The 21,276-nt window shown below is 42.2% G+C and overlaps 2 protein-coding genes across 2 annotated transcripts in view; one reads left to right on the forward strand and one right to left on the reverse strand.

Moving 5' to 3' along the window:
• The first annotated feature begins 3,966 nt into the window (after nt 1-3,966).
• LOC117361160 (proteasome subunit beta type-1-like) lies at nt 3,967-4,851 on the forward strand. The gene has a single exon (XM_033946128.1). It carries the CDS (start codon nt 4,060-4,062, stop codon nt 4,735-4,737), a length of 678 nt encoding a protein of 225 aa, XP_033802019.1. The 5' UTR covers nt 3,967-4,059; the 3' UTR covers nt 4,738-4,851.
• Nucleotides 4,852-4,987: 136 nt separating this feature from the next.
• Nucleotides 4,988-21,276, reverse strand: part of LOC117360476 (rho GTPase-activating protein 6-like) — a 148,092-nt gene continuing 131,803 nt past the window's right edge. Inside the window, exons 11-12 of the mRNA XM_033944263.1 lie at nt 11,073-11,140; nt 4,988-7,170 (exon numbers count right to left, since the gene is read on the reverse strand). Of these exons, the coding sequence (XP_033800154.1) occupies nt 6,644-7,170; nt 11,073-11,140 (595 nt within the window). The 3' untranslated portion in view covers nt 4,988-6,643. The remainder of the gene's footprint in view (nt 7,171-11,072; nt 11,141-21,276) is intronic.

Genomic DNA, 21,276 nt, shown 5'->3' on the forward strand with positions numbered 1-21,276 from the left:
CTTGTTGCATTTAGATGTCTGCAGTTATAACAGGTCTATGGCTGGTGTAATTGTGGGTGCTTAAATATAAAGAACACTGATGCAGTTGGAACCCAAGCACAGTACCGGGTAGAGCTTTGGATTCTTGCCCACAAATAACTAAGAAGAAAAAATTTAAAAAAATTTAAATTGAATCAGGTTGGGCAGACTGGATGGACCATTCAGGTCTTTATCTGCCGTCATCTACTATGCTACTATGTATTTTGTAACAGAATCCAGGTGCCCAGATACTGTTATAGAACAGGATCTTACCTTGTAACATTAGGGCACCTAAAAGGGGTATGCACTTATAGAACAGCCACCCTAATGACTGAACCATGTATTTTGCCACTCATTGCTATGTGTACTATCAAAGGTGGAGAAGTATATATATATATATATATACTTTGTCACAGGACATTGGCACTTTTTGTGGCTAAACTTTAAGCTCCATCCTTTAAAATCTGTTTATGGTGACATCTAATGGTGTGATATATTATTACACTTGGTTTCATTTTATTAGTTCTATCAAACCAAAAGAGCATTCGGGTACCACTCCATTCATGCCTCTCTGCTTTCCCCTCCAGGATAAAAATATAACAAATCTATGCAAAGGTAATGGAAAAATGCCATGAGCTATGTTCCACATGCTTTCCCTGCGTGTTAACATAGCTGATTTGTTACAAATGTTTTGAAAAGGGAACAAGAAGTGAGGTCATCAATTTTGCAGATGACACAAAATTATCCAAAGCTCTTAAATTACAAGAGGATTGCAAGAAATTGCAGGAGGACCCTACAAGACAGAGCAGTCCAAAGGCAAATGCAATGCAATGCTGACAAGTACACAATAATGCATATAGGGAAAAATAATCCAAGCTATAGCTAAATGATGCTACGTAGGTTCCATATTAGGAATCACCATCAATGGCAATGATCTAGGCATCATCATAGACAATACATTGAAATCATTGACTCAGTGTGTGCTGGCAGTCAAAAAGAATATTAGGAATTATTAGAAAAGGAATGGATAATACAAGGATCATAATATTTCTGTATTATTCCATAGTATGACCACACTTTGAGTACTGTATAGAACCCTAGTTGCAACATCTCAGAAAGACAGCAGAACTAGAAAAGCTACCGATAATAGCAGCCAAAAAGATAAAGAGTGGAACAACTCTCTTAAGATGAAAGCCTAAACCGAGTAGGGCTCTTCAATTGTGCCTCTTCAATGCCGGTTTTCTGGCAATATTCAAATCCAAACTCAAAAGCCTATTTATTTGAAGCTGTCACCTGCTAAGTACCAATATCTGTCATATCATTCCCCCACCTGAATACTGTGTATCGATGCACCTTCTTGTCCAGTTTGTCTGTCTTAACTAGACTGTAAGCTCTTTTGAGCAGGGACTATCTCTTCTATTTTTTTGATGTACAACGGTGCGTATGTCTAGAAGCGCTATAGAAATAGTAGTGAGAAGAGGTGGATTGAAGTCTATAAAATCATTAACTTGAGTGGAACGCGTAAACCCACATTGGTTGTTTACTTTTTTAAAATTTATAAAGACCAGAGGATGCTCCATGAAGTTACTAAATAGAACATTTATAACAAATCAAAGAAATGGTCAGGCCAATATTTAGCGCAATGTAACCGGCCAGAAACAGCTCCTGATCGGTTAAATAGCACTTAGCCAGCAAAGTGCTAATATTTAGCAGAAGATGGCCACCAAATGTTAGTAGTCACTTAGGGTCAGATTTTCTAAACAGCACCGATTGCATGTCAGCCATGCAATGACGCCATTTGGAGAAGCGCGGCTGTGTGAAAGGTAGGTGCCAGGGTTTTAAAGGCCTACATTTCCGGTGCCTACCTTTGATGAGAATCCGGCATTAACCATGCCTACAGTGGCCTTAGGCGCCTCCTTAGTTGGGACAATGGAGCCGTTTTTGGAGGTGCCAATGGGTGCCTCCATTTTTTTTAAAATGGCATTTTAATTGGTTTTTAATCAGTGCAATTAATTACTGCATCAATTGAACCAATTAAAACAATTAAGTTACGCAGCAGTAGGGCACCTACTGCTACCTAACTTAGAAACATAGAACATAACGGCAGAAAAGGGCCACGGCCCATCTAGTCTGCCCACACTAATGGCCCACCCCCTAACTACCTCCATGAAGAGATCCCACATGCCAATCCCATCTTTTCTTAAAATCTGGCATGCTGATGGCCTCAATTAGTACCTGTTGTGGAAGATTATTCCAGCGATCAACCACCCTTTTGGTGAAGAAATATTTTCTGGTGTCGCCAAAAGGGTGGTTGATCGCTGGAATAATCTGCCATTATTAGAATCAGGGCCTTAGAGGCTAACAGCTAGCTGGTTATGTTGCATGACTTAGCCAGCTATCCGCAATATTTAATGTGCTATCTGGATCACGTAAATAACAGGTCTATCTGATAGCTAAGTTCATCATACTTCATAGGAACTGAATGAGTGTTGGAGCATTTACCTCACCAGCCAGAACTAAAACGCTCTATCGCAGCTTGATAAAAGGGGACCTTAATTAATATGCAGAGTATATTACAAAAGGTATCTTTTATTTAATTAATAAGCCCTTAGATGTTTCTTGATGCTGTATTATTGATGTTCTTTACATCATATACCATCTGGTTTTCAGGTTTCAGCAACAGTTAGTTCAAAAATATTTTATGGTCTGTTAAGTATTTGTCCCTCAATGTTCTCCACATTAGATGTTATTTTTTCTTTGTTCTTTTTTTTAAATTTCTGTTGTTATATGTGTTTTTTAATAGAGAGATATTTGTGTTTTCCTGTGACCCTTGAGGCAGGCTCCTGGTTGACATGAAACATATTCTGTGTCGGGTCCTTTATTTTAAGTTATTAAAGACTTCTTTGAAGATTACATTGTTCATTGAATCATTTGCACACCCTGTGTTGATTTGTTTTTGGACTTGTCCCTGCTCTTTTGCTTTAATTGAATATCTGGGCTCAGCACCAACCACGGGAGTCAGCCTGGCTAAAAGAGAATAACACAGGGACAAAATTTTCCTGGTCCGCGCAGGAACTCATTTTCCCATCCCCATGAGTTCTTTTCTTGTCCCTGCCCCATTCCCTGTTCCTGTCCCTTTTCCTGTCCCTGCCCCATGGGGCCCTTCCCCATTCCTGCAAGCTCTGTCCTCATCTGCACAAGCCTCAAACACTTTAAAATCATAAGTGTTCGAGGCTTGAGCAGTTAAGGCAGAGCCAGGGACAGGGACAGGGACAAAACTTACAGGGACGGGATGGAGAAATTGAGTTTCTGCGGGGATGGGGACAAATTTGTCCCTGTGTCATTCTCTACTGGCTAACTCCCATGATCTGAATATCAGCCACTGTGTTTTTACTCAAAGCACAGCTCAGCTTTGGAATTCATTGCCAGAAAACATGATAAAAGTGGACTAAAGAGGCAGGCAGAGCTCTAGTCTCAATACATGGTTGAGATGATGGTGCAGGGATGAAGGATTTAGATTTGTTAGGAACTGGGCAACCTTCTGGGAAAAAAGGGAGCCTATTCCAAAAGGATGGACTCCACCTTAACCGGGACAGAACCAGGCTGCTGGGGGGAAAGGTTCCATTCATCCAGAAGCGGATGGTTCGGTTTGGAGTATCCTTGAAGGATACTACTGAAATAGAATATTTAGGGTGTTCCAATAGAGAGGTTTCAATAATAGTGAAAGAAAGCCAGGAGTGCTTAAGAAGAAGGCAGGGTAAAGGACTCAAATTATCCCTTCTCAGCAGACTGTAGATACAAGGGGAAAAAAAAAAAACAATTTGAAGTGTCTGTATACAAATGTTAGAAGCCTAAAAGATAAATAGGAAAATTACAGTAAACGGCACTAAATGATGAGATAGAATTAATAGACATCTCGGAGGGCGCCCGAGGCCGGCCATGGGGGGGGGCGAAACGGCGCCGTCACGGTGGGGTGTGGGCCGCCATATCGCGGTGAGACAGCACTAGCTTGGCGGCGTGTCCAGCGATCGGCGGAAGAGCATGGAGCTGGAGGTGCAAGGAGTGCCCCGGGAGCAGCGCTTCAATCCTTACACCTTTAATGGCGGTACTGTGTTGGCTCTTGCTGGAGAAGACTTTTCTATTATTGCCTCTGACACAAGATTGAGTGAAGGGTATGCAATTCATAGTCGGGACACGCCAAAATGCCACAAATTAACTAACAAAACCATGATTGGATGCAGTGGCTTCCATGGCGATTGTCTTACGCTTACAAAAATTATTGAAGTCAGATTAAAGATGTATAAGCATTCGAATAACAAGATTATGACTACTGGGGCCATTGCAGCCATGTTATCTACAATCCTGTATTCACGCCGCTTCTTTCCTTACTATGTCTACAACATCATTGGTGGACTTGATGAGGAAGGGAAGGGGGCCGTCTACAGCTTTGATTCAATTGGATCATATCAGAGGGACACATATAAAGCTGGTGGGTCTGCTAGCGCTATGCTTCAGTCCCTGCTTGACAACCAAATTGGCTTCAAGAATATGGAGAATGTTCAACAGTTGCCTTTGACCTTGACAAAGGCTATTGAGCTGATCAAAGATGTTTTCATCTCTGCAGCCGAGCGAGATGTGTACACTGGCGATGCACTGAAAATCTGCATGATCACAAAGGATGGCATGAAGGAGGAAACCATCCCACTAAGAAAAGACTAGTTAAATACCTTAATCCATTCACTGTCTAGAAAGTGCAATCTCTAGAATTTTGATCTGTGTATCCATTTTTTCTTCTAAGTTTCTGTTATAACAATAAAATTAATTTTGGTATAAAAAAAAAAAAAAAAAAAAAAGAATTAATAGACATCTCAGAGACCTGGTGGAAGAACAATCAATGAGACACTGTGTTACCTGGGTAAAAATTATATCACAAGGATAGAGTAGATCAAATTGGATGGGGGAGGGGGTTGCACTATATGTTAAAGGGGGAACTGAATCAAACAAAATAATCATTCTGCATGACACAGATAGCAGTATGGAATCCATATGGATAGAAATTCCATGTGTGAAGGGAGGGAATATACAGATAGGGTTATACTACCTCCCCCTCCCCCACCCCGGACAGAGAGATAAAGAAATATTGTGGCAAATTGGGCAACAGTATAATAATGGGTGATTTCAGTTACAAACAATTTTGAAAAGAGCATGATAAATCACAAAAAATCACACTTGGCAATTTCAATTACCCCAACATTGACTGATCCTGTATGGGCTTCTTATGTTATTGTGATTAAATCGAAATGGCCAATATTCAAAGCAATTTAACTTTCCAGAAATAGTTCCTGGATGATTACATCGCTTGTTTGGGATTAAAAATGTCTGGTTAGTGCCCAATACAGCACTATAATAAACCAAATCCAGGGTGTTCCTAAAGACATATGCAAACTACATCCAGAGTTCTAAGAGAGAATAGATTTGTTTTTATTTGAAAATGGTGGTTTAGGGCTGGCTAATGGCTCAGTAGTATCACTGTTCTACCATGCAGAGAACTTGCCAGATAGAGGCAGGGAACCCAAGAGCCAGTTTTTACAGCTCTGATTCTAAGTGAATCAGAGTGTATAATGAGGCACAATATGGAAATGGTTCTTGAATTTTTATCCTACAAATGTACAAGGTTGTAAAATATAAAAAACAGGGGGGTGGTTTCCCCAAGAACAGGGCTTCTCAGTCCTATCCTCTATTGAATGCAAACCTATGTCATGCATATCCATTGTGGATATCTTGAAAACTTGGCTGGATGTATGGATCCTAAGGACTAGGCTGAGAACCCCTATTCTAGAGTGTTCACTGTTTTAAAGCAAGGGAAAGAGCAGTGATAGACTTTCAGAAACGGATTCTTCCTCTCACTACCAGAGGTGGCAGTATTTAGCATCAGATAATATGTTCAGATGTATCTGTCATCCTGAAAGTAACACTTTTTTTCCAAGTCGGTTAGTAAGAGCCTGAATACATCATAACACTGCAAAATCAGAACTGGAGGGAGAGGGGGCCAGAAAGTTGTCCAGTGTGTGACGGAAACTTCCTTCATCCCATTCATCCTACCATGTTAGTAACTGAGAAGCTGCACTTGAGCGCAATGCATTAAATGGTACTGGTGTAGCTACATGCAATCTGTGATGTGCTGTGATGTGACATGGCATGGTGACATCATGCAATTAATGTGATTCTTTTGGGGCTTGGTGATGTCATTAACTTGATGTTGTGACTTGACTTGGTGACATCCTTCAACTGGTGCAATACTATCACAACATGGCAATCTCATGCAGTCTGCATGGCACTATGACATTACAGAGTGACAATGCAGTCCATGTAATGTTGTACCATGACGGAATGATTGTGCTTGATCCATATAGTACTTTAACGTGACTTGTAGATCTCATGCTGTTTCCGTTTATGATTCTTTCATTGTACACAGAACTTTGACCAAGTCTCTCTTTTCTTTCAACATTCAAAGTTCTCTAACCTCTTGACAATGCCTCAGAAATTCTGTTAAAATTGTACATCCATCTAAAACATAAAACCCCAGATCAAGCAGTCCCATAATGCTGAGAATGAGATTCCACCATCACACCATAGTTTCCCTGTGAGGCTGCGGACTCCGACCCTGGTAGGGCTTCAACAGTCTGTGCTGCAGGTTTGCTTCTCCCCCCTCTGTGCTGCTTCTAGAGTCTTGTGGTACCCATACAATAGGGCTGGGGTCTTGGAGTGAGGGCCCCTTATCAGCAGAGGTTTGGACTGTGCTGCGACTGTCATCTGTCACAGATGAGGAGGGGCTTTGGTAGCCATGGGCTTTGCATAGCTCCGCTGACAGGCTCTGCCATCCAGAAGAAGCAGGGCTTGGAGTCTGGCTTTTAGGGGTGGTAGCCAGTAGCTTTTCCCATCCCATCTGGGGTGTCTCAGGACTCTGCAGAGGACTCCGCTGAGCTTTACTGAACAGTGGCAGGAATTTGGGTCTCTCTACGATTCGTCCCCAGAAAGTCAATTCCCTGGAACCTTGCTGCAGGGATGGAGAATAATCTTCTGTTGTCAGGTCTTCATGTGAGCGGGAGGCACGGCGTTGAGACAGCGGGTATATCACCTCTTCTGAAGCACCTAGGAATACCAAAGGTTAACATCTATACAGTAAAAATCAAAGAGTATGTGAAGATGAAGTGGAGGAATGTGTGTAAGTTGCAGATCATTCACGGCATCCTCCCCCCCCCCCCCTTATCCCACTATCTCTCAACTCCTCCAGTCCTGACTCCTCCAGAACTGCCCAAAGGTATAAACTAGCCTTCCCCTCTCTACGCGGCATCCATTATGCAGGCAAACTGGGAAAATCCCTTCTCTTCAAAATCACAGGTCTTTGGAACGACCTCACCATCCCGTTGCGGAACCTGGGCTTCCTTCAAATATTCCGCAAACAACTGAAAACTTGACTTTTCACCAAATTGTAACTCTATCCTCCCCCCTTTTTCTCCTCCCTTCTACACATAAGTTCATGTAAACCTTTTTCTTCTTCTCTACCTATTATTTAAGTTCTTGTAAACCGTGTCGAGCTCCATACTCATGGAGATGATGCAGTATTTAAACTTAAGGTTTAGATTAGATTAGATTAGACCAAGAAGTCAATTTCCAAAGGGTTTAAGCTAAATTGGCCTCCGAAAATTTACTAGGGTTGAGTGTCTAAACGTATGCTCACAATTTCTCTAAACCCATAAATTTAAGAGCCTAAAGAGTGGGTGGCAACAGGAACAGATTTAGGGCAGAGAAAAATTGTTAAGAGATTAATACCAATTTTCAGCACTAGGCACCTAAATTAGATTTCTAAATCTAAGCAGGGCCAGTATCAAACATGTTGGAGTGCAGGGCAGAAATGTAGTTGCAGGCCCTAAAGTTTAACATAGCACGCTGTATCTTGTTCAGTTGTAGGTAGGTTTGGGTTCCCCTGTAACACTGGGCCCCAGGGCAGTTGCACTGCTTACAACCACCTAATGCCAGCACTGAATCAAGTCAAATGAATAGCAGACCTAAATTTAGAAAGTAGGAGAGATCTAACAAGAAGTAAAAAAAGGAAACCTTGCAATCTTTGTGACCCTGCACAGCGCTGCGTACATCTGATAGCACTATAGAAATAGTAGTAGTAGGGGGTACAAACAGGGCAGGGGGCCCCCGACTGCCTGGTGAGGTCAGCTTCCCTCCCTTCCACTCCCTCGCTGCCCTCTCGCCAGCAAGCGAATGAACCCAGGCAGCGGGGCTCTAACACTGCTTGTCCCTTTTTCTCTTCTCCTCCTTCCCCCTCATGATGTAACTTCCTGTTTCAGAGGAGAAGGGAAGCTGGCGCATGCAGTGTTAGGGCGAACTGAACTCAAGCAGGGGGGGGGGTGAGGGAGAAGGACCCATGCTGGAAGGAAATGGAGAGGAGAATGGAAAAAGGGCACATGCTGGATTTGGGGATGAGGATATAGTTAGCTACTGGAAGGGGAGAGGGAAAGAGGTAAACATAATGAAAGAGGGAAATTGAAGACTGAATAGCAGGAAAGAATTTAGAAAGGCAGAAAATAAATTGAGAAGGAAGACCAGGGAAGAACAGGAGGAAGGGAGCGGAGAGAGAGAGAGATAACAGAGCAGGGGGGGAGGGGATGGGAGGAGACAGATACCAGACCTGGGAAGAGGAAAGGAGGAAGGAGACAGATGCCAGATCTGATGGGAGAAAAGGAGGATAGAGAGAGAGAGAGATGCTAAAATCTGCTGGGAGGGAGGGAGAGATGGAAGGGAAGAAGACAGATGCCGCACCATGGGGGTAGCGGAGAGAAGTAGATGGATGCCACACCAATGGAGGGGGGGGGGAGGTTAGGGAGAGATGGAAGGGAGAGGCAGACAGTTTCTGGAAGAGGCACAGAAAGAGGGCAGATGCCATATGGAAGAGGCAGAGAGAGGGCAAATAGTGGATGGAAGGAAGAGAATGAGGAAAAGATGAGGAAAGCAGAAACCAGACAACAAAGGTAGAAAAAAAATTTATATTTGTTTTATATATTTAGTTAGTTTTGCTTTAGGATAAAGTATTATTGTAGCTGTGTTGATAATCGTTTATTAATAGAAAATGGAAATAAGGTGATCCTGTTTATTGGACTCATTTTAATACATTTTTTTACTAATTCAGAGACCATAACTCCTTTCCTCAGGTCAGGACAGGGAGGGATACTGTATCAGCAGTATAGCTTACTGACCTGAAAAAGAGGTTTTAACCTCTGAAAGCTAATTGAGAAATGTATTAGTCAAATAAAATGGAAGGAACTCAATTTTCTTCCTGCCATGCCTCATACCTCCTACCCAAATGCAAAATATAAATTGGTGAGCTTCTCAAAGCCCTACCAGCTGAAGATCTCTTCCTCTAGGAAGGAATGGGAGATTTGTTCAGAGATGTTTGGAGGTTGCATAGAAGAAAAACTGTACACTGGCACTGATATGGTAATCTTTGTTGTTTGTTTTGAATTTTAAAATAAAAGAAATACTGTAAAGTGGAAATAAATAAGTAAATAATATAAATGGGGGTGAGGCATGGTGGGGAGGGGCAGGGGTGGAGTGGAGCAGGGGTCCAGTGGACTTGTGTGCCTAGGGGCCCTCAATGAATTAATCCTACCCTGGGCTTGTGGATCAGCCACATGCAGTGTTTCGAAGCTGTTTGAGCCGGGCTGTCCAGAAGTGTTGGGCCATCATCCGCCGTCCTGGAGTGCTGGAGCAAGGAGTAGTTCAAAGAGCTGGAAAGACTAAGAGGAGCAGTTCCACAAGTAAGAAGAGAAGGGATGCAAGGTGGGGGACTGGACATAGTGATGTGGGGAGTGCTGTTGGGGACAAAAGCTGGTGGCAGGGAGGGGGGAGAAAGCTGAGATGAGTTTTTATATGGTGCTGGAGAGGGAACAGAGGGGATGCAGGGTGAGGGGGATATTGGACATAGTGAAGCAAGTAGTGCTGCTGGGGACAAAGGAGCAGTTCAACAAGTGAGACAAATGCTGGAAGGCAGTGAAGGAGAGGGGGCAGTTTTGAGAATTTATATCTGCTGTCTATATTTTTCACTAAATTTGTCTATTTTTCTATAGTTATTACTGAGATGACATTGCATATTTTAAAGTCATCTGCCTTGACCTCTTTGAAAAATAAAACAAATATAAATGATAATTTTCTCTGCATACAGTGTGCTTTGTGGTTTTTTTTAAGAACATAAGAAGTGCCATCTCCGGAACAGACCCTAGGTCCATCAAGTCCGGCGATCGCACACGCGGAGGCGCTGCCAGGTGTACCCTGGCATAGTATTAGTCCCCATATCACTCTAAGCTTCTCATAAGAGATGCGCATCTAGCTTACCCTTACCTATGTCATCTTAAGCCACTCATAAGGAGGTGTACATCTAACTTACCCTTAAACCCTAGAAAGGTGGATTCCACAATTACCTCTTCTGAGAGAGCATTCCAGGTTTTCACCACTCGTTGTGTGAAGCAGAACTTCCTGATATTTGTCCTGAACCTGTCCCCCCCTTAGCTTTAGTCCATGTCCTCTTGTCCTTGTCACATTGGATATTGTAAATAGTTTTTTATCCTGCTCTATTTGGTCGAATCCTTTCAGTATTTTGAAAGTCTCGATCATATCCCCTCGCAGTCTCCTCTTCTCAAGGGAGAATAATCCCAGTCTCTTAAGTCATTCCTCATATTCCAAGTTCTCCATGCCCTTTATTAGCTTAGTTGCTCGTCTCTGCACCCTCTCGAGTACTTTTAAATCCTTCTTTAGGTATGGAGACCAATGTTGGACGCAGTATTCCAAGTGTGGTTATCATTATGATCATTATGAATAAGATATTGTGTGTAAATGAAAAATGAATGGAAGAAATTTGGGGCGGGGCTAGGGTGGGATTGGGGACTGGACTGAAAATTAGTAGATGTCCCCTTTTGAGGAGAAAATAAATGGTCATGTTACTTATGGTGCACTGTGAGGAGACATTGCATGGACTTTGTTCTTACCTCTCAGGGTACTGGAATCACTGGAAGGGTTATGCTGTTCTCCTGGCTCCTCACTGACTTCGGAGCCTCTGCCAAATACAAAATAGGACTAGTTAATCTCTCCCCCAAATTAAACCCTGCTACCTTGGCACATTCGCCTCTTATTTCTCCAGCCTCCAAACGGCTGCCGTAGCCTCTAGTTGCAGCCTCACAGTACTAGCTAGCTCATAAGACCCCCCTAGACCAGTGTTTCTCAACTAGGTCCTGGAATACCCCCTTGCCAGTCAGGCTTTCAGGATATCCACAATGAATAGGCATGAAAGAAATTTGCATATAATGGAGGCAGTGCATGCAAATCAAGTTTATGCATATTCATTGAAGATATCCAGAAAACATGATGACAAGGGGGTACTCCAGGACTGAGTTGAGAAACATTGCTCTAGACCACCATGGATACTAAAGATAGGTCCAGGTGGGGTTGGAGGTTACATAGGGTTGGGGGATTCGGGGGGAGGGTCTTGTCAGGCATATTTCTTCTCTTTGAGAGGGGATTAGGAAAGGAGGAATAGGAATCAGGGGGATGGTGGGAACAGTCAATGAAGTTACAGAAAAATACTTTTAAAACCAATAGGAGTAAATATTTTTTCACTCAGAGAATAGTTAAGCTCTGGAACGCATTGCAAGGGGTTGTGGTAAGAGTGGGTAGCGTAGCTGGTTTTAAGAAAGGTTTGGACTATTTCTTGGAGGAAAAGTCCATAGTCTACTATTGGAAAAGACATGGAGAAAACCACTGCTTGCCCTGGATCGGTACCATGGAATGTTGCTACTATTTGGATTTTTGTCAGGTACTAGTGACCTGGATTGGCCACCATGAAGACAGGCTACTGGGCTAGATGGACCATTGGCCAATATTAATTCAGGACCCACAAAAATGTTTAATTTGAGGCCTAACTGAATATTGGCCAGAACCTACATAAGAGCCAGCAGTCTGAAAGAATCCAGTCAGCCTTAGATAGTCAATGTTGGTGCCCAAACATGGTCCGGCATTGAACATCTGGGCCTAATTTTGCCTACACTGGTTATTTTAAAATAGAATTACCACATGTCTGGGAAAACCCAGATGTCCTCTTTTTAGAAGACTGTTCAGGTACCCAGAAGGATTTCCAAAACCCAGCAGTTTGTCCGGGTTTTGGAAAGCCCCGAGCTCAGGGCCGCATCTGGATGGCCTCTGTGCATGCGCGGATGTCATCGCATTGATGTCCATGCATGCACAGAGGTTCTCCAGATGTGGCCCCAAACTTGTAGAAGAAGACACAAGGTTCGTGTGGGGGCAGGGCTAGTGCAGAATGGGGCAGAGCCAACGGTGTCTTCTTTTTTTAAGAGCAAATCTGGTAACCCTATTAAAAAAGCAAAACTGCTGACTACCACTCTCTGAATATTGTCTGGATAGAATATTAATACCACTTATGTGTATGTGTACATATACTCGCAAAATGACAGCTGGACATCTAAGTGCTATTGTGTAGCAGCGGACATAGTTAGCATACCACAGACATGCAAGGGGAGTGTATACTATTTACAGGTGGAGTGTTACTATGTTATAAAATGTCCCTCCACATTTACTATAACTTTTTTGGATGTCTATCTAGAATGAAGGAATGACAAACTCGCACCAGTCAACAGTTGCTTCATGCCTGGGGAGAGCAATTTTCCAATTTTAACAGGGTAAGCAACTATCAGAAGAAACTGAAACCTTCCCCTCCCCAAAGATGCTAAATTACCCATAGAAACATGATGGCAGATAAAGGCCAAATGGCCCATCCAGTCTGCCCATTATCATTATCTTTTCCCCTCTCTCTAAGAGATCCCACATGCCTATCCCAGGCTTTCTTGAAATCAGACACAGCCTCTGTGTCTACCACCTCAACCGGGAGACTGTGCAGAGTGCCAGCTTCAACTCTGGCCACTTTGTTGGGCAAATTTGATGGACCGTGTCAGCCATCTGCTGACATTTGCTATGTTACTATGACATGAAGTGGAACTCCAAATTATGTGTGAAAATTACAGAACACTATCAGTTACATATGTCTCTGCCACATGTATGTGACCACAAATATACCAGAAGGGGCATTTGGTATAGAGAATGACACAGACAAATTTGGCCCATCCCCTTGGAATCTCAATATCCCCTTCCTGTCCCCACAAGTTCTGTCCCTGTCCCATTCCTGCAAGCTCTACTTTAATTGCAAAAGCCTCAAACACTTATGATTTTAAAGTGAAGGACTGGCTCCTCTTTCACCCAAAAGGTCTTGTTTTGGGCATTTGGGACTTAGGCTATTTTTTGGTTGATAATGTGTTGTAAGTTTAGACGTAGTGGTGATCTGGGCGTTTAAACTGCTGAACGTAGAGGTAGGCCATTCTCAAAAAAAAAAAACTCATTTTGGATGTTTGTTTGTTTTTTTAAGAATGGACATTTCCCCTGCTGCTACTTTCAGTGTTTAGGGCCTTAGGCCAAAAGAGAACTTAGACTTTTTTTTTTAATTATGCCCCTCCACACATTTTTTCCTGTGTCATTCTCTAGTATAAAGTCCACTGCACTAACTACTAGGTTACTCTTTTGACTTGCGACTTTTTCAGAATAGACAAAATACCAGCAGGTGACATAAAGCCATGGGGCTCATAATCGAAAGAGAAAAACGTCCAAAAACTGGCCTAAGTCAGCACTTGGATGAACATTTCTCAAAAACGTCCAAGCGCCTAAAATAAAAACAGGTTTTGGACGTATTTCTAAACGACCTAGGCCTTCATAGTGCTGCACTGCAAACACATAACACAGATCCCCACACACTACCCCAGTGATCACCAACCCCCCCCCCACCCCCATAAAAATTGTATTCAAAACTTTAAATTTCAGTCTCCAGACCATCATCACCTGGCAGCCGGGCATAGGAAAGCCTAGTCGTCAAGCCCAGAGGCAGCTTAAGTCATCTTGGGGGTGGGTTAGGGACCCATAGAGAGGAGGACTCATGCCCATAAGCCCCTGTAGTCACTGCATTGATACTTAAACATGTGCACTGCCCTATACATCCCCAAAACCCATTTTTACTGGCATATAAGTGGCTCCTGAAGCCATGAGGGCTATTGGGGTGGTAGATAAGTGGGTCTAGGGGATTCTGGAGGTGGTTTGGGGGGCTCACCATCACCTATAAGGGAGCTGTAGTGAGGAGAAGCCATGTCACTCTTTTTGTGAAGTTCACAGCAGTGCCCTATAAGGTACCCCACTATTTAGGTGGCATGTCTGGGTGTTCAGTCAATCACTTTGCAGACCCCCTCCCACATCCAACAGGGCTTGTTCTAAGCATTTTGGACTTGGACGGAAAGTTGGATGGAAATATGGTATAAAGATGGATGATTTAGTGGCTTGGACGATCAGATCGGCAGGACGTATAATTAGACGATTTTCGAAAGTAAAAAAAAGTTGGATGTATCTTTCGAAAATGTGTCAAGCTCTTTTTAACTTTGGACGACTTGCGAGATGGACGTAAACGGACTTAGACATCCCTTTCGATTATGCCCCTCTACGTCTTCCTTTCAAGTGTCCCCCTCCCTCTTCTCTGACAGTGAAATTGGAAAGAAAAACCAGGCTCTATTTCAGCTGCAGGAATTACATTTCTAGACTGCAAAACCTCGCGAATCGATGCGGTTCACAAAAATAGAAAACTGGACATTCCCAGTGAACTACAAAGTAGACATCAATCAATTCAATTCTCTAAAATTTTTACAAACAAGACTGATTTCAATGTAACCTCCGGGACAGTTCATTTTTACTGTGAATGAGTTTTCAAGTTTTCAGGCCTTAAAAGCAGGCTATAGATTTCCAACTAAACTATTTTAAAAAATAAACTATGAAGAATTGTGCAGAATTGAGAACTTTTGAGTGCAGAATTATACATTGTTGCAAGATTTCTTCAGGAATTCTAAAAGGTGGTTAAGAAAATGCACCTGAACTGAATTAAGGGGGTGGAATGACAGCAGATGGAACTAGAGGGAAAAATTATTGTGGTTTTTCAAGATCCTCTGCCTGAAACAGCAAACATCCACATGGAGGCACTCTTTTCTAAAAAAATAAATCAGTCTGACAGACTGTGGTTTCTGTCATGCTTCAAAGCTTCTTGCACTGCTAAATATCTGTTTGCCCATGAGAAAACTGCCTGCACTCAGCATGCTTAATTTTATTTGTATCCAAAAATGAGATGGGGAAGGTAATGGGATTATATCAGGGGAAGGAAAGTCTGCTTGGGGCTTCCAGTTTTGCTGGCATTTCTGCACCGGTTCAAAACAGGTACAAAATCTCAGAGCTGCCAAGTTACCCGGCTCTGGTTTTAAAGCTACGCTATACCGCTTTATAGAAAGCAGTATAGGAGCTGGAGTCCTGATTTTACCCTTTGAAATTAGTGCTGCAGGTCCCAAGATGCATCAGGATAAGGTTGGCAGAAATCAAAGACTGGACCAAAATCTCCCTCATGGAGCTGGGTAACTTGGAAGCTCTGATATCTACATAGATGCATTGGGCCTACTGTCCCCCTGCAAGTCAGATTTTGGTTTTCCTCTGAAAATGTACTTGCAGGCCAGCAGTTACACCATACCCATTGGCTTGCAAGTAATGCAGATTACTAAAAAAATGGGAGCTGTAAATTACCCGGATCCAGAGGCAAATTTTGAGCCAGTCTTGTATTTCTAATATCCCCATCATGATGTATTACAGAACCTGCAACAGTGATTGTAATGGGCAGAGTCAGGAATTGAATAGAGGTAACTAAGGAGCTTTGAAAGTACCCTAATAAAGTGATTAAATAAAAAAAATAAATTAGATTTATAGTTATAATAACAGTAAAATAAAATGATATGATACAGAAAGGACTACAAGGGCAATTTTCAGATTCTGGTACTGGTCCATACAAAATACCCTTGAAACCTTTGTATTTTTCACTGCACAGGAGGAAATGTATTTCTATTTCCAATGCATAATGTATCTGGCTGCTTTGATGTTTCCCATGCAAATTTGCTCTGCACATCTCTATTTCTGATTTTTGATCACGTACTTTGTATTTGGCTAGGATCTGTCTATCCTCTGCATATATGATAGAGGTCATAAATACTTTATTTTTCTCTTTGCTTCCTTTTTCTGGTTTTGCTAAGGATGAGCACTTGTTTGAAATGATATTGCAACACACATTTGGTCTTAATAAATCACAAAATTATGGATGATTGCAGTTGAAGCAGGCCATTCAGGAGGGGTTCCCCGATTGGAAAAATCTTAAAAATCAATATAGCTTGCCAGTCCTGTGTTTTCAAGTGGACTTCCTGGGGCACCAGGCCGCTCAGTGGTATAAATTAATATCTGGATTTTTGAATAAGAAACCAAAGACATTTGGAGCATTGAGATAAAGCATCAGATTACTGCATCTCAATGGCCACAAATCTGGATTTGGAGGATGAGATGTACGGTGTCTGCATCTATGAGACAAACATGGTTTTTCTTATTACATAGAGTATTTTGGACCCCAGTTCTTTTACAGAAATTAGATAGTTCAAAGTCTAATAGATGCTGGCATTGTCATCTTGAAGCTGGGACGTTGGATTATTTACTGTACTATTGTCCCTTGATACTTAGATTTTGGAGATCCATCTGGGATCAAGTGAACAATTACAATCCATCCACCACCCTGTTCTATCCTTCCCCTAAATCACCAACCTGCAAGAAGACACTACAAATCATATTAATGTAATCTCATATAAAAAAGACACCACCATACCCTTAAAAAAAGAACAAGGGAAATAAAAACCATCAAAACCACTAACTCAACAGTAAATGCTGCAACCACCTCCATCCCATGTGCATATCTTAATACCAGATCTGTTAGAAACAAGGCATTCCTCATAAATGACTGGATCACCAGCAAACAAATAGCCTGCCTCTTTCTAACTGAAACTTGGTTACTATCTGAAGATGATCCTATTATATCTGATCTTCTACCAAACAATTTCAAAATCCTTACGTTAAACCGCACAGGAAAAAAAGGAGGAGGATTAGCCATAATCTCTTAAAGAAGGATTCGAGTTCGAACTACTAGATTCTAAAATGACCGACAACCTAGAAATCCTAGCCTGTAAAATCAATAATACCCAGCTAGAAGAATCCTTATCCAGCATACTATTCTACATCCCGCCTAAAAGCTGGCCCAAAGCCAAAGAAGACTTCTGCGAATTCGTCCTGCACAATTCTATCAGCCCCCAACTACAACATCATCACAGGGGACATAAATTTACACCTAGATGAAGAGAACAACACAGATGCAATAGAACTTAAAAACTTCCTAACTCTACTCAACTACAACATCCCCGTACCCACACAAACTCACAAAAAAGGCCATCATTTAAACCTAGTTGCCATGTCCACAAAGGAAAACCTTGACCCAATCATCTCTCTGACTGAAGGCACCTGGCATCACGACATCTGGTCCGACCACTTCCCCTATTATTTTAAGCTGATCTGGTCACACCGAAAATCTAAAACACGTCTGATGATAAAAAAAAGAACATCAAACAAGAGGTTATATTAATCCAGAAGAATACTGGTCAGAATACAAACCGCATACAGTAATAGAGGAAGGAATAGACTTCTGGGACCATTGGAATACAACCAGTACTTCCATCCTAGATAAAATCGCCCCCATACATAAAAGCAAAAGCAACGCAAACAAATACAACAAATGGTTTGACACCGAACTATTAAAAACGAAACAAACAGCTAGGCGACTAGAAAGGATTTGGAATAAAACAGGAGAACTGACAGACCGCAACAAATGGAGAGCCTACATAAAAACCTACAAACAACTGATAAAAGACAAACGCAAAGCGTTCTACTCCACCATAATTAACTTATCATGCAAAGGTTCACAAGGAATCAATACAAAAGAGTTATTCAACATAGTCACAAACCTATTTGACACCACCCGCTACACCACACCTGAGCACAACACGAAGTTACCCACTGCGAAGGACCTAGCTCTATATTTTGATTCCAAAATTAAAAACCTAAAAAATAACTGTATAAGCAATAACAATGTAACAGTCATCTCCAGCAACTACCAAATAGCTAACTCACATGACAATGAAATACCTACAGACATGATCTGGAGTTCCTTTCTAGATCCAGAATGGAATACCTACACCAAACTCTACAACAAATACTCTAAATCTCACTGCATCCTAGATACGTGCCCTCCGGAGATTATGAAAGCGACACCACCAGAATTCAAAATATCACTATTACACTACCTAACCCACAACCTAAAAAATGGGACTTTCCTCACTAACAACGGCCACATAATAATAACCCCCATCCCAAAAAATAGAAAAGAATCCTCAGCGCTAATAACAAACTACAGACCAATAGCATCTATCCCATTCATTGTAAAAATAATGGAAGGCTAGTACACACCCAACTAATGGACTACCTTAATCAATTCTCTCTCCTGCATGAAACTCAATCCGGCTTTAGAACCCTTTTCAGTACGGAGACAGTAAACGCTGCCATCTTAGACTATCTGCGCCTATTATTTAGTAAGGGCCTCAATGCCCTGATCATGCAATTCGACATGAGCTCTGCATTCGACTTGGTAGACCATGAGAAAATGATGCAATGCTTAGACGCCATTGGTATCAGAGCTGAGGTACTAAACTGGTTTCGTGGCTTCCTCACATCCCGTTCTTACCAGGTACGCTTTAACAACGAACACTCCGACACCTGGAGCAACTCATCCGGAGTGCCACAAGGGTCACCGCTTTCCCCACTGCTTTTCAATATCTACATGTCCTTATTAGGTGTGAAACTAACCCAACTAGGAATAAAACTATTCGGCTACGCAGATGAATTTACGATCATCATCCCATTCGCCAACTCCATCTCGGAAACCATTCCCAAGGCATCCGATGCCATAAATGAGATGGAACAATGGATGACAGATTTCAAGCTCAAGCTCAACCTAGAAAAAACAAAATTCTTCGTTGCCTCCCCTCACCCGCTTGACAATAAAACCCCACTATGCATCAATAAACTCAACTACCCTATTCATCCCACCATGAAAATACTAGGTGTTATTCTAGACCAATGCCTAACAATGAAGGAACAAGTGGATTCCCTATTCAGAAAAGGTTTCCTTACTCTCTGGAAACTCAGAACCATTAAATCATACTTCGATACGTCAACATTCAGAATCCTAGTGCAATCCCTCATACTAAGTCAGCTTGACTACTGCAACATCGCCTATCTAGCAATCTCACAAAAGAATATAAGACGTCTCCAAATAATGCAAAATGCTACGGTCAGACTTATCTTCGTGCTGAAGAAATTCGACCAGGTGACACCCTACTATCGGCAGCTGCACTGGCTACCAACGGAAGCCCGAGTAAGGTTTAAATTTGCCTGCCTCTGCTTCAAAGTACTATACGGCCTGACCCCCAAGTACATAACGGACCTTTTCGCATTTTCTAATAACAAACTCAAGAGAAACACCCCCCCAAAACTCATTTCCCCTCCAGTTAGAGGCTGCAAAATGAAAAAACACTACGAACACCTTCTCTCTCACCAAGCAGTCCTATGGGGCAAAGACCTAGACCAACTGCTTTCGCCCACTACATACGGGGAATTCAGGAAACGCCTAAAAACATACCTGTTCCAGAAATACCTAAACAATTGACCCGCTCTCCCTCTCCCTTCCCCCTCCCTATTCCACCTGAACTTACAGCACTGTTATAAATAAAATCTATCTTCATCTTATCGTAACTTTACGTTGCTATTTATCCCCAACAGGTCCTGTCGGACATTACCCACTAAAATGTACATATTACATTTTCACTCAGCAAATTGTATTTCTATACTATTGCCACCTGAGGTCTCTGATCTCTGTATTTCCTCTGAATATCTACTTATTGTATTTCGCTGAATGTCCAGCACTCTTCATTGTAAACCGCCTAGAAGTCGCAAGATTGTGGCGGTATAGAAGAATAAAGTTATTATTATTATTATTTGTACATATTTTGAATAGAATCTGCAGAATTGTTGCCAGGTGGGGATAGAAATGTCTGAAAGTTTATTGTGCTTGTCTTGTAATATTTTATGTATATGAATTACTTGTTGCACAATTGTAGTTTGAAAATTCAATAAAGATATACAAAAAAAAAAGAAATGATATTTCCCATGATATTTTCATCCCATAACAACAGGACTCCCCCCTCAAAAAAAAAAGTTTACTCCTGTGTTGTAATTAGTGTGCATTCTTAGGAAAGAGAGTAGATCATTTCCAAAGAGTGCACACTTTTTCACAATAGAGCATGTGTGTACAAAATTTTTGGACTGCATACTCTCTAGGTCAGTGTTTCTCAACTTGGTCCTGGAGTACCCCCTTGCCAGTCGGGTTTTCAGGATAGCCGCAATGAATATGCATAAACTTGATTTGCATACACTGCCTCCATTATATGCAGATTTCTTTCATGCATATTCATTGTGGATATCCTGAAAACCTGACTGGCAAGGGGGTACTCCAGGATCGAGTTGAGAAACACTGATCTAGGTTATACTCTTTCCTTCTCCCTTACTGGATTATCTCCCCTGGAACAATACCTCTTCACAGTGGCATAGTAGGGAGGGAAGGGGACAGACCGCCCCAGGCACCATCTTGGTGGGGCGCTGGCACCTCTCCACCTCCCCAGGCCACGCTCGTGCCCTCCCTTTCCTACCCCCTTACCTCTTTAAAATCTTCGCCAGCACAAGCAACTACTCTAACCTGTTGCTCGCTCAGGCCTGGCTCCCTCCGAAATCACTTCTAGGTTATAGGCCAGGAAGTGACATCAGAGGGAAAGCCAGCAGAAGCAACAGGCGGAGAAGCTGCTGGCGTTGGCAAAGATTTAGAGGTACAGGGGTGGGAAGGGACGGTGCAAGTGTGGTGGAAGAAGCGTGGGGAGTATAGAGTAGGGCACAGGGTTTGGCACAGAATGAGTGGAGGAGCATAGAGGAGGGCACCACCGCCCGAGGCACCTCCCACTCTCGCTATACCACTGCCTCCTCATTCTTCTTCTTTACAAGAGCTTCATTCATCATCTACCTTTCATGCTAGGAATCCAAATCCTGTTCTAACCAGTTAGGGCCCAATATTTAAAAGAA

Source organism: Geotrypetes seraphini, chromosome 5, assembly GCF_902459505.1.
Source record: "Geotrypetes seraphini chromosome 5, aGeoSer1.1, whole genome shotgun sequence".
Classification (NCBI taxonomy): Eukaryota; Metazoa; Chordata; class Amphibia; order Gymnophiona; family Dermophiidae; genus Geotrypetes; species Geotrypetes seraphini.

Excerpts from the sequence above, each read along its gene's own strand:
- LOC117361160 (XM_033946128.1), top strand. The coding sequence starts at position 4,060 with ATGGAGCTGGAGGTGCAAGGAGTGCCCCGGGAGCAGCGCTTCAATCCT.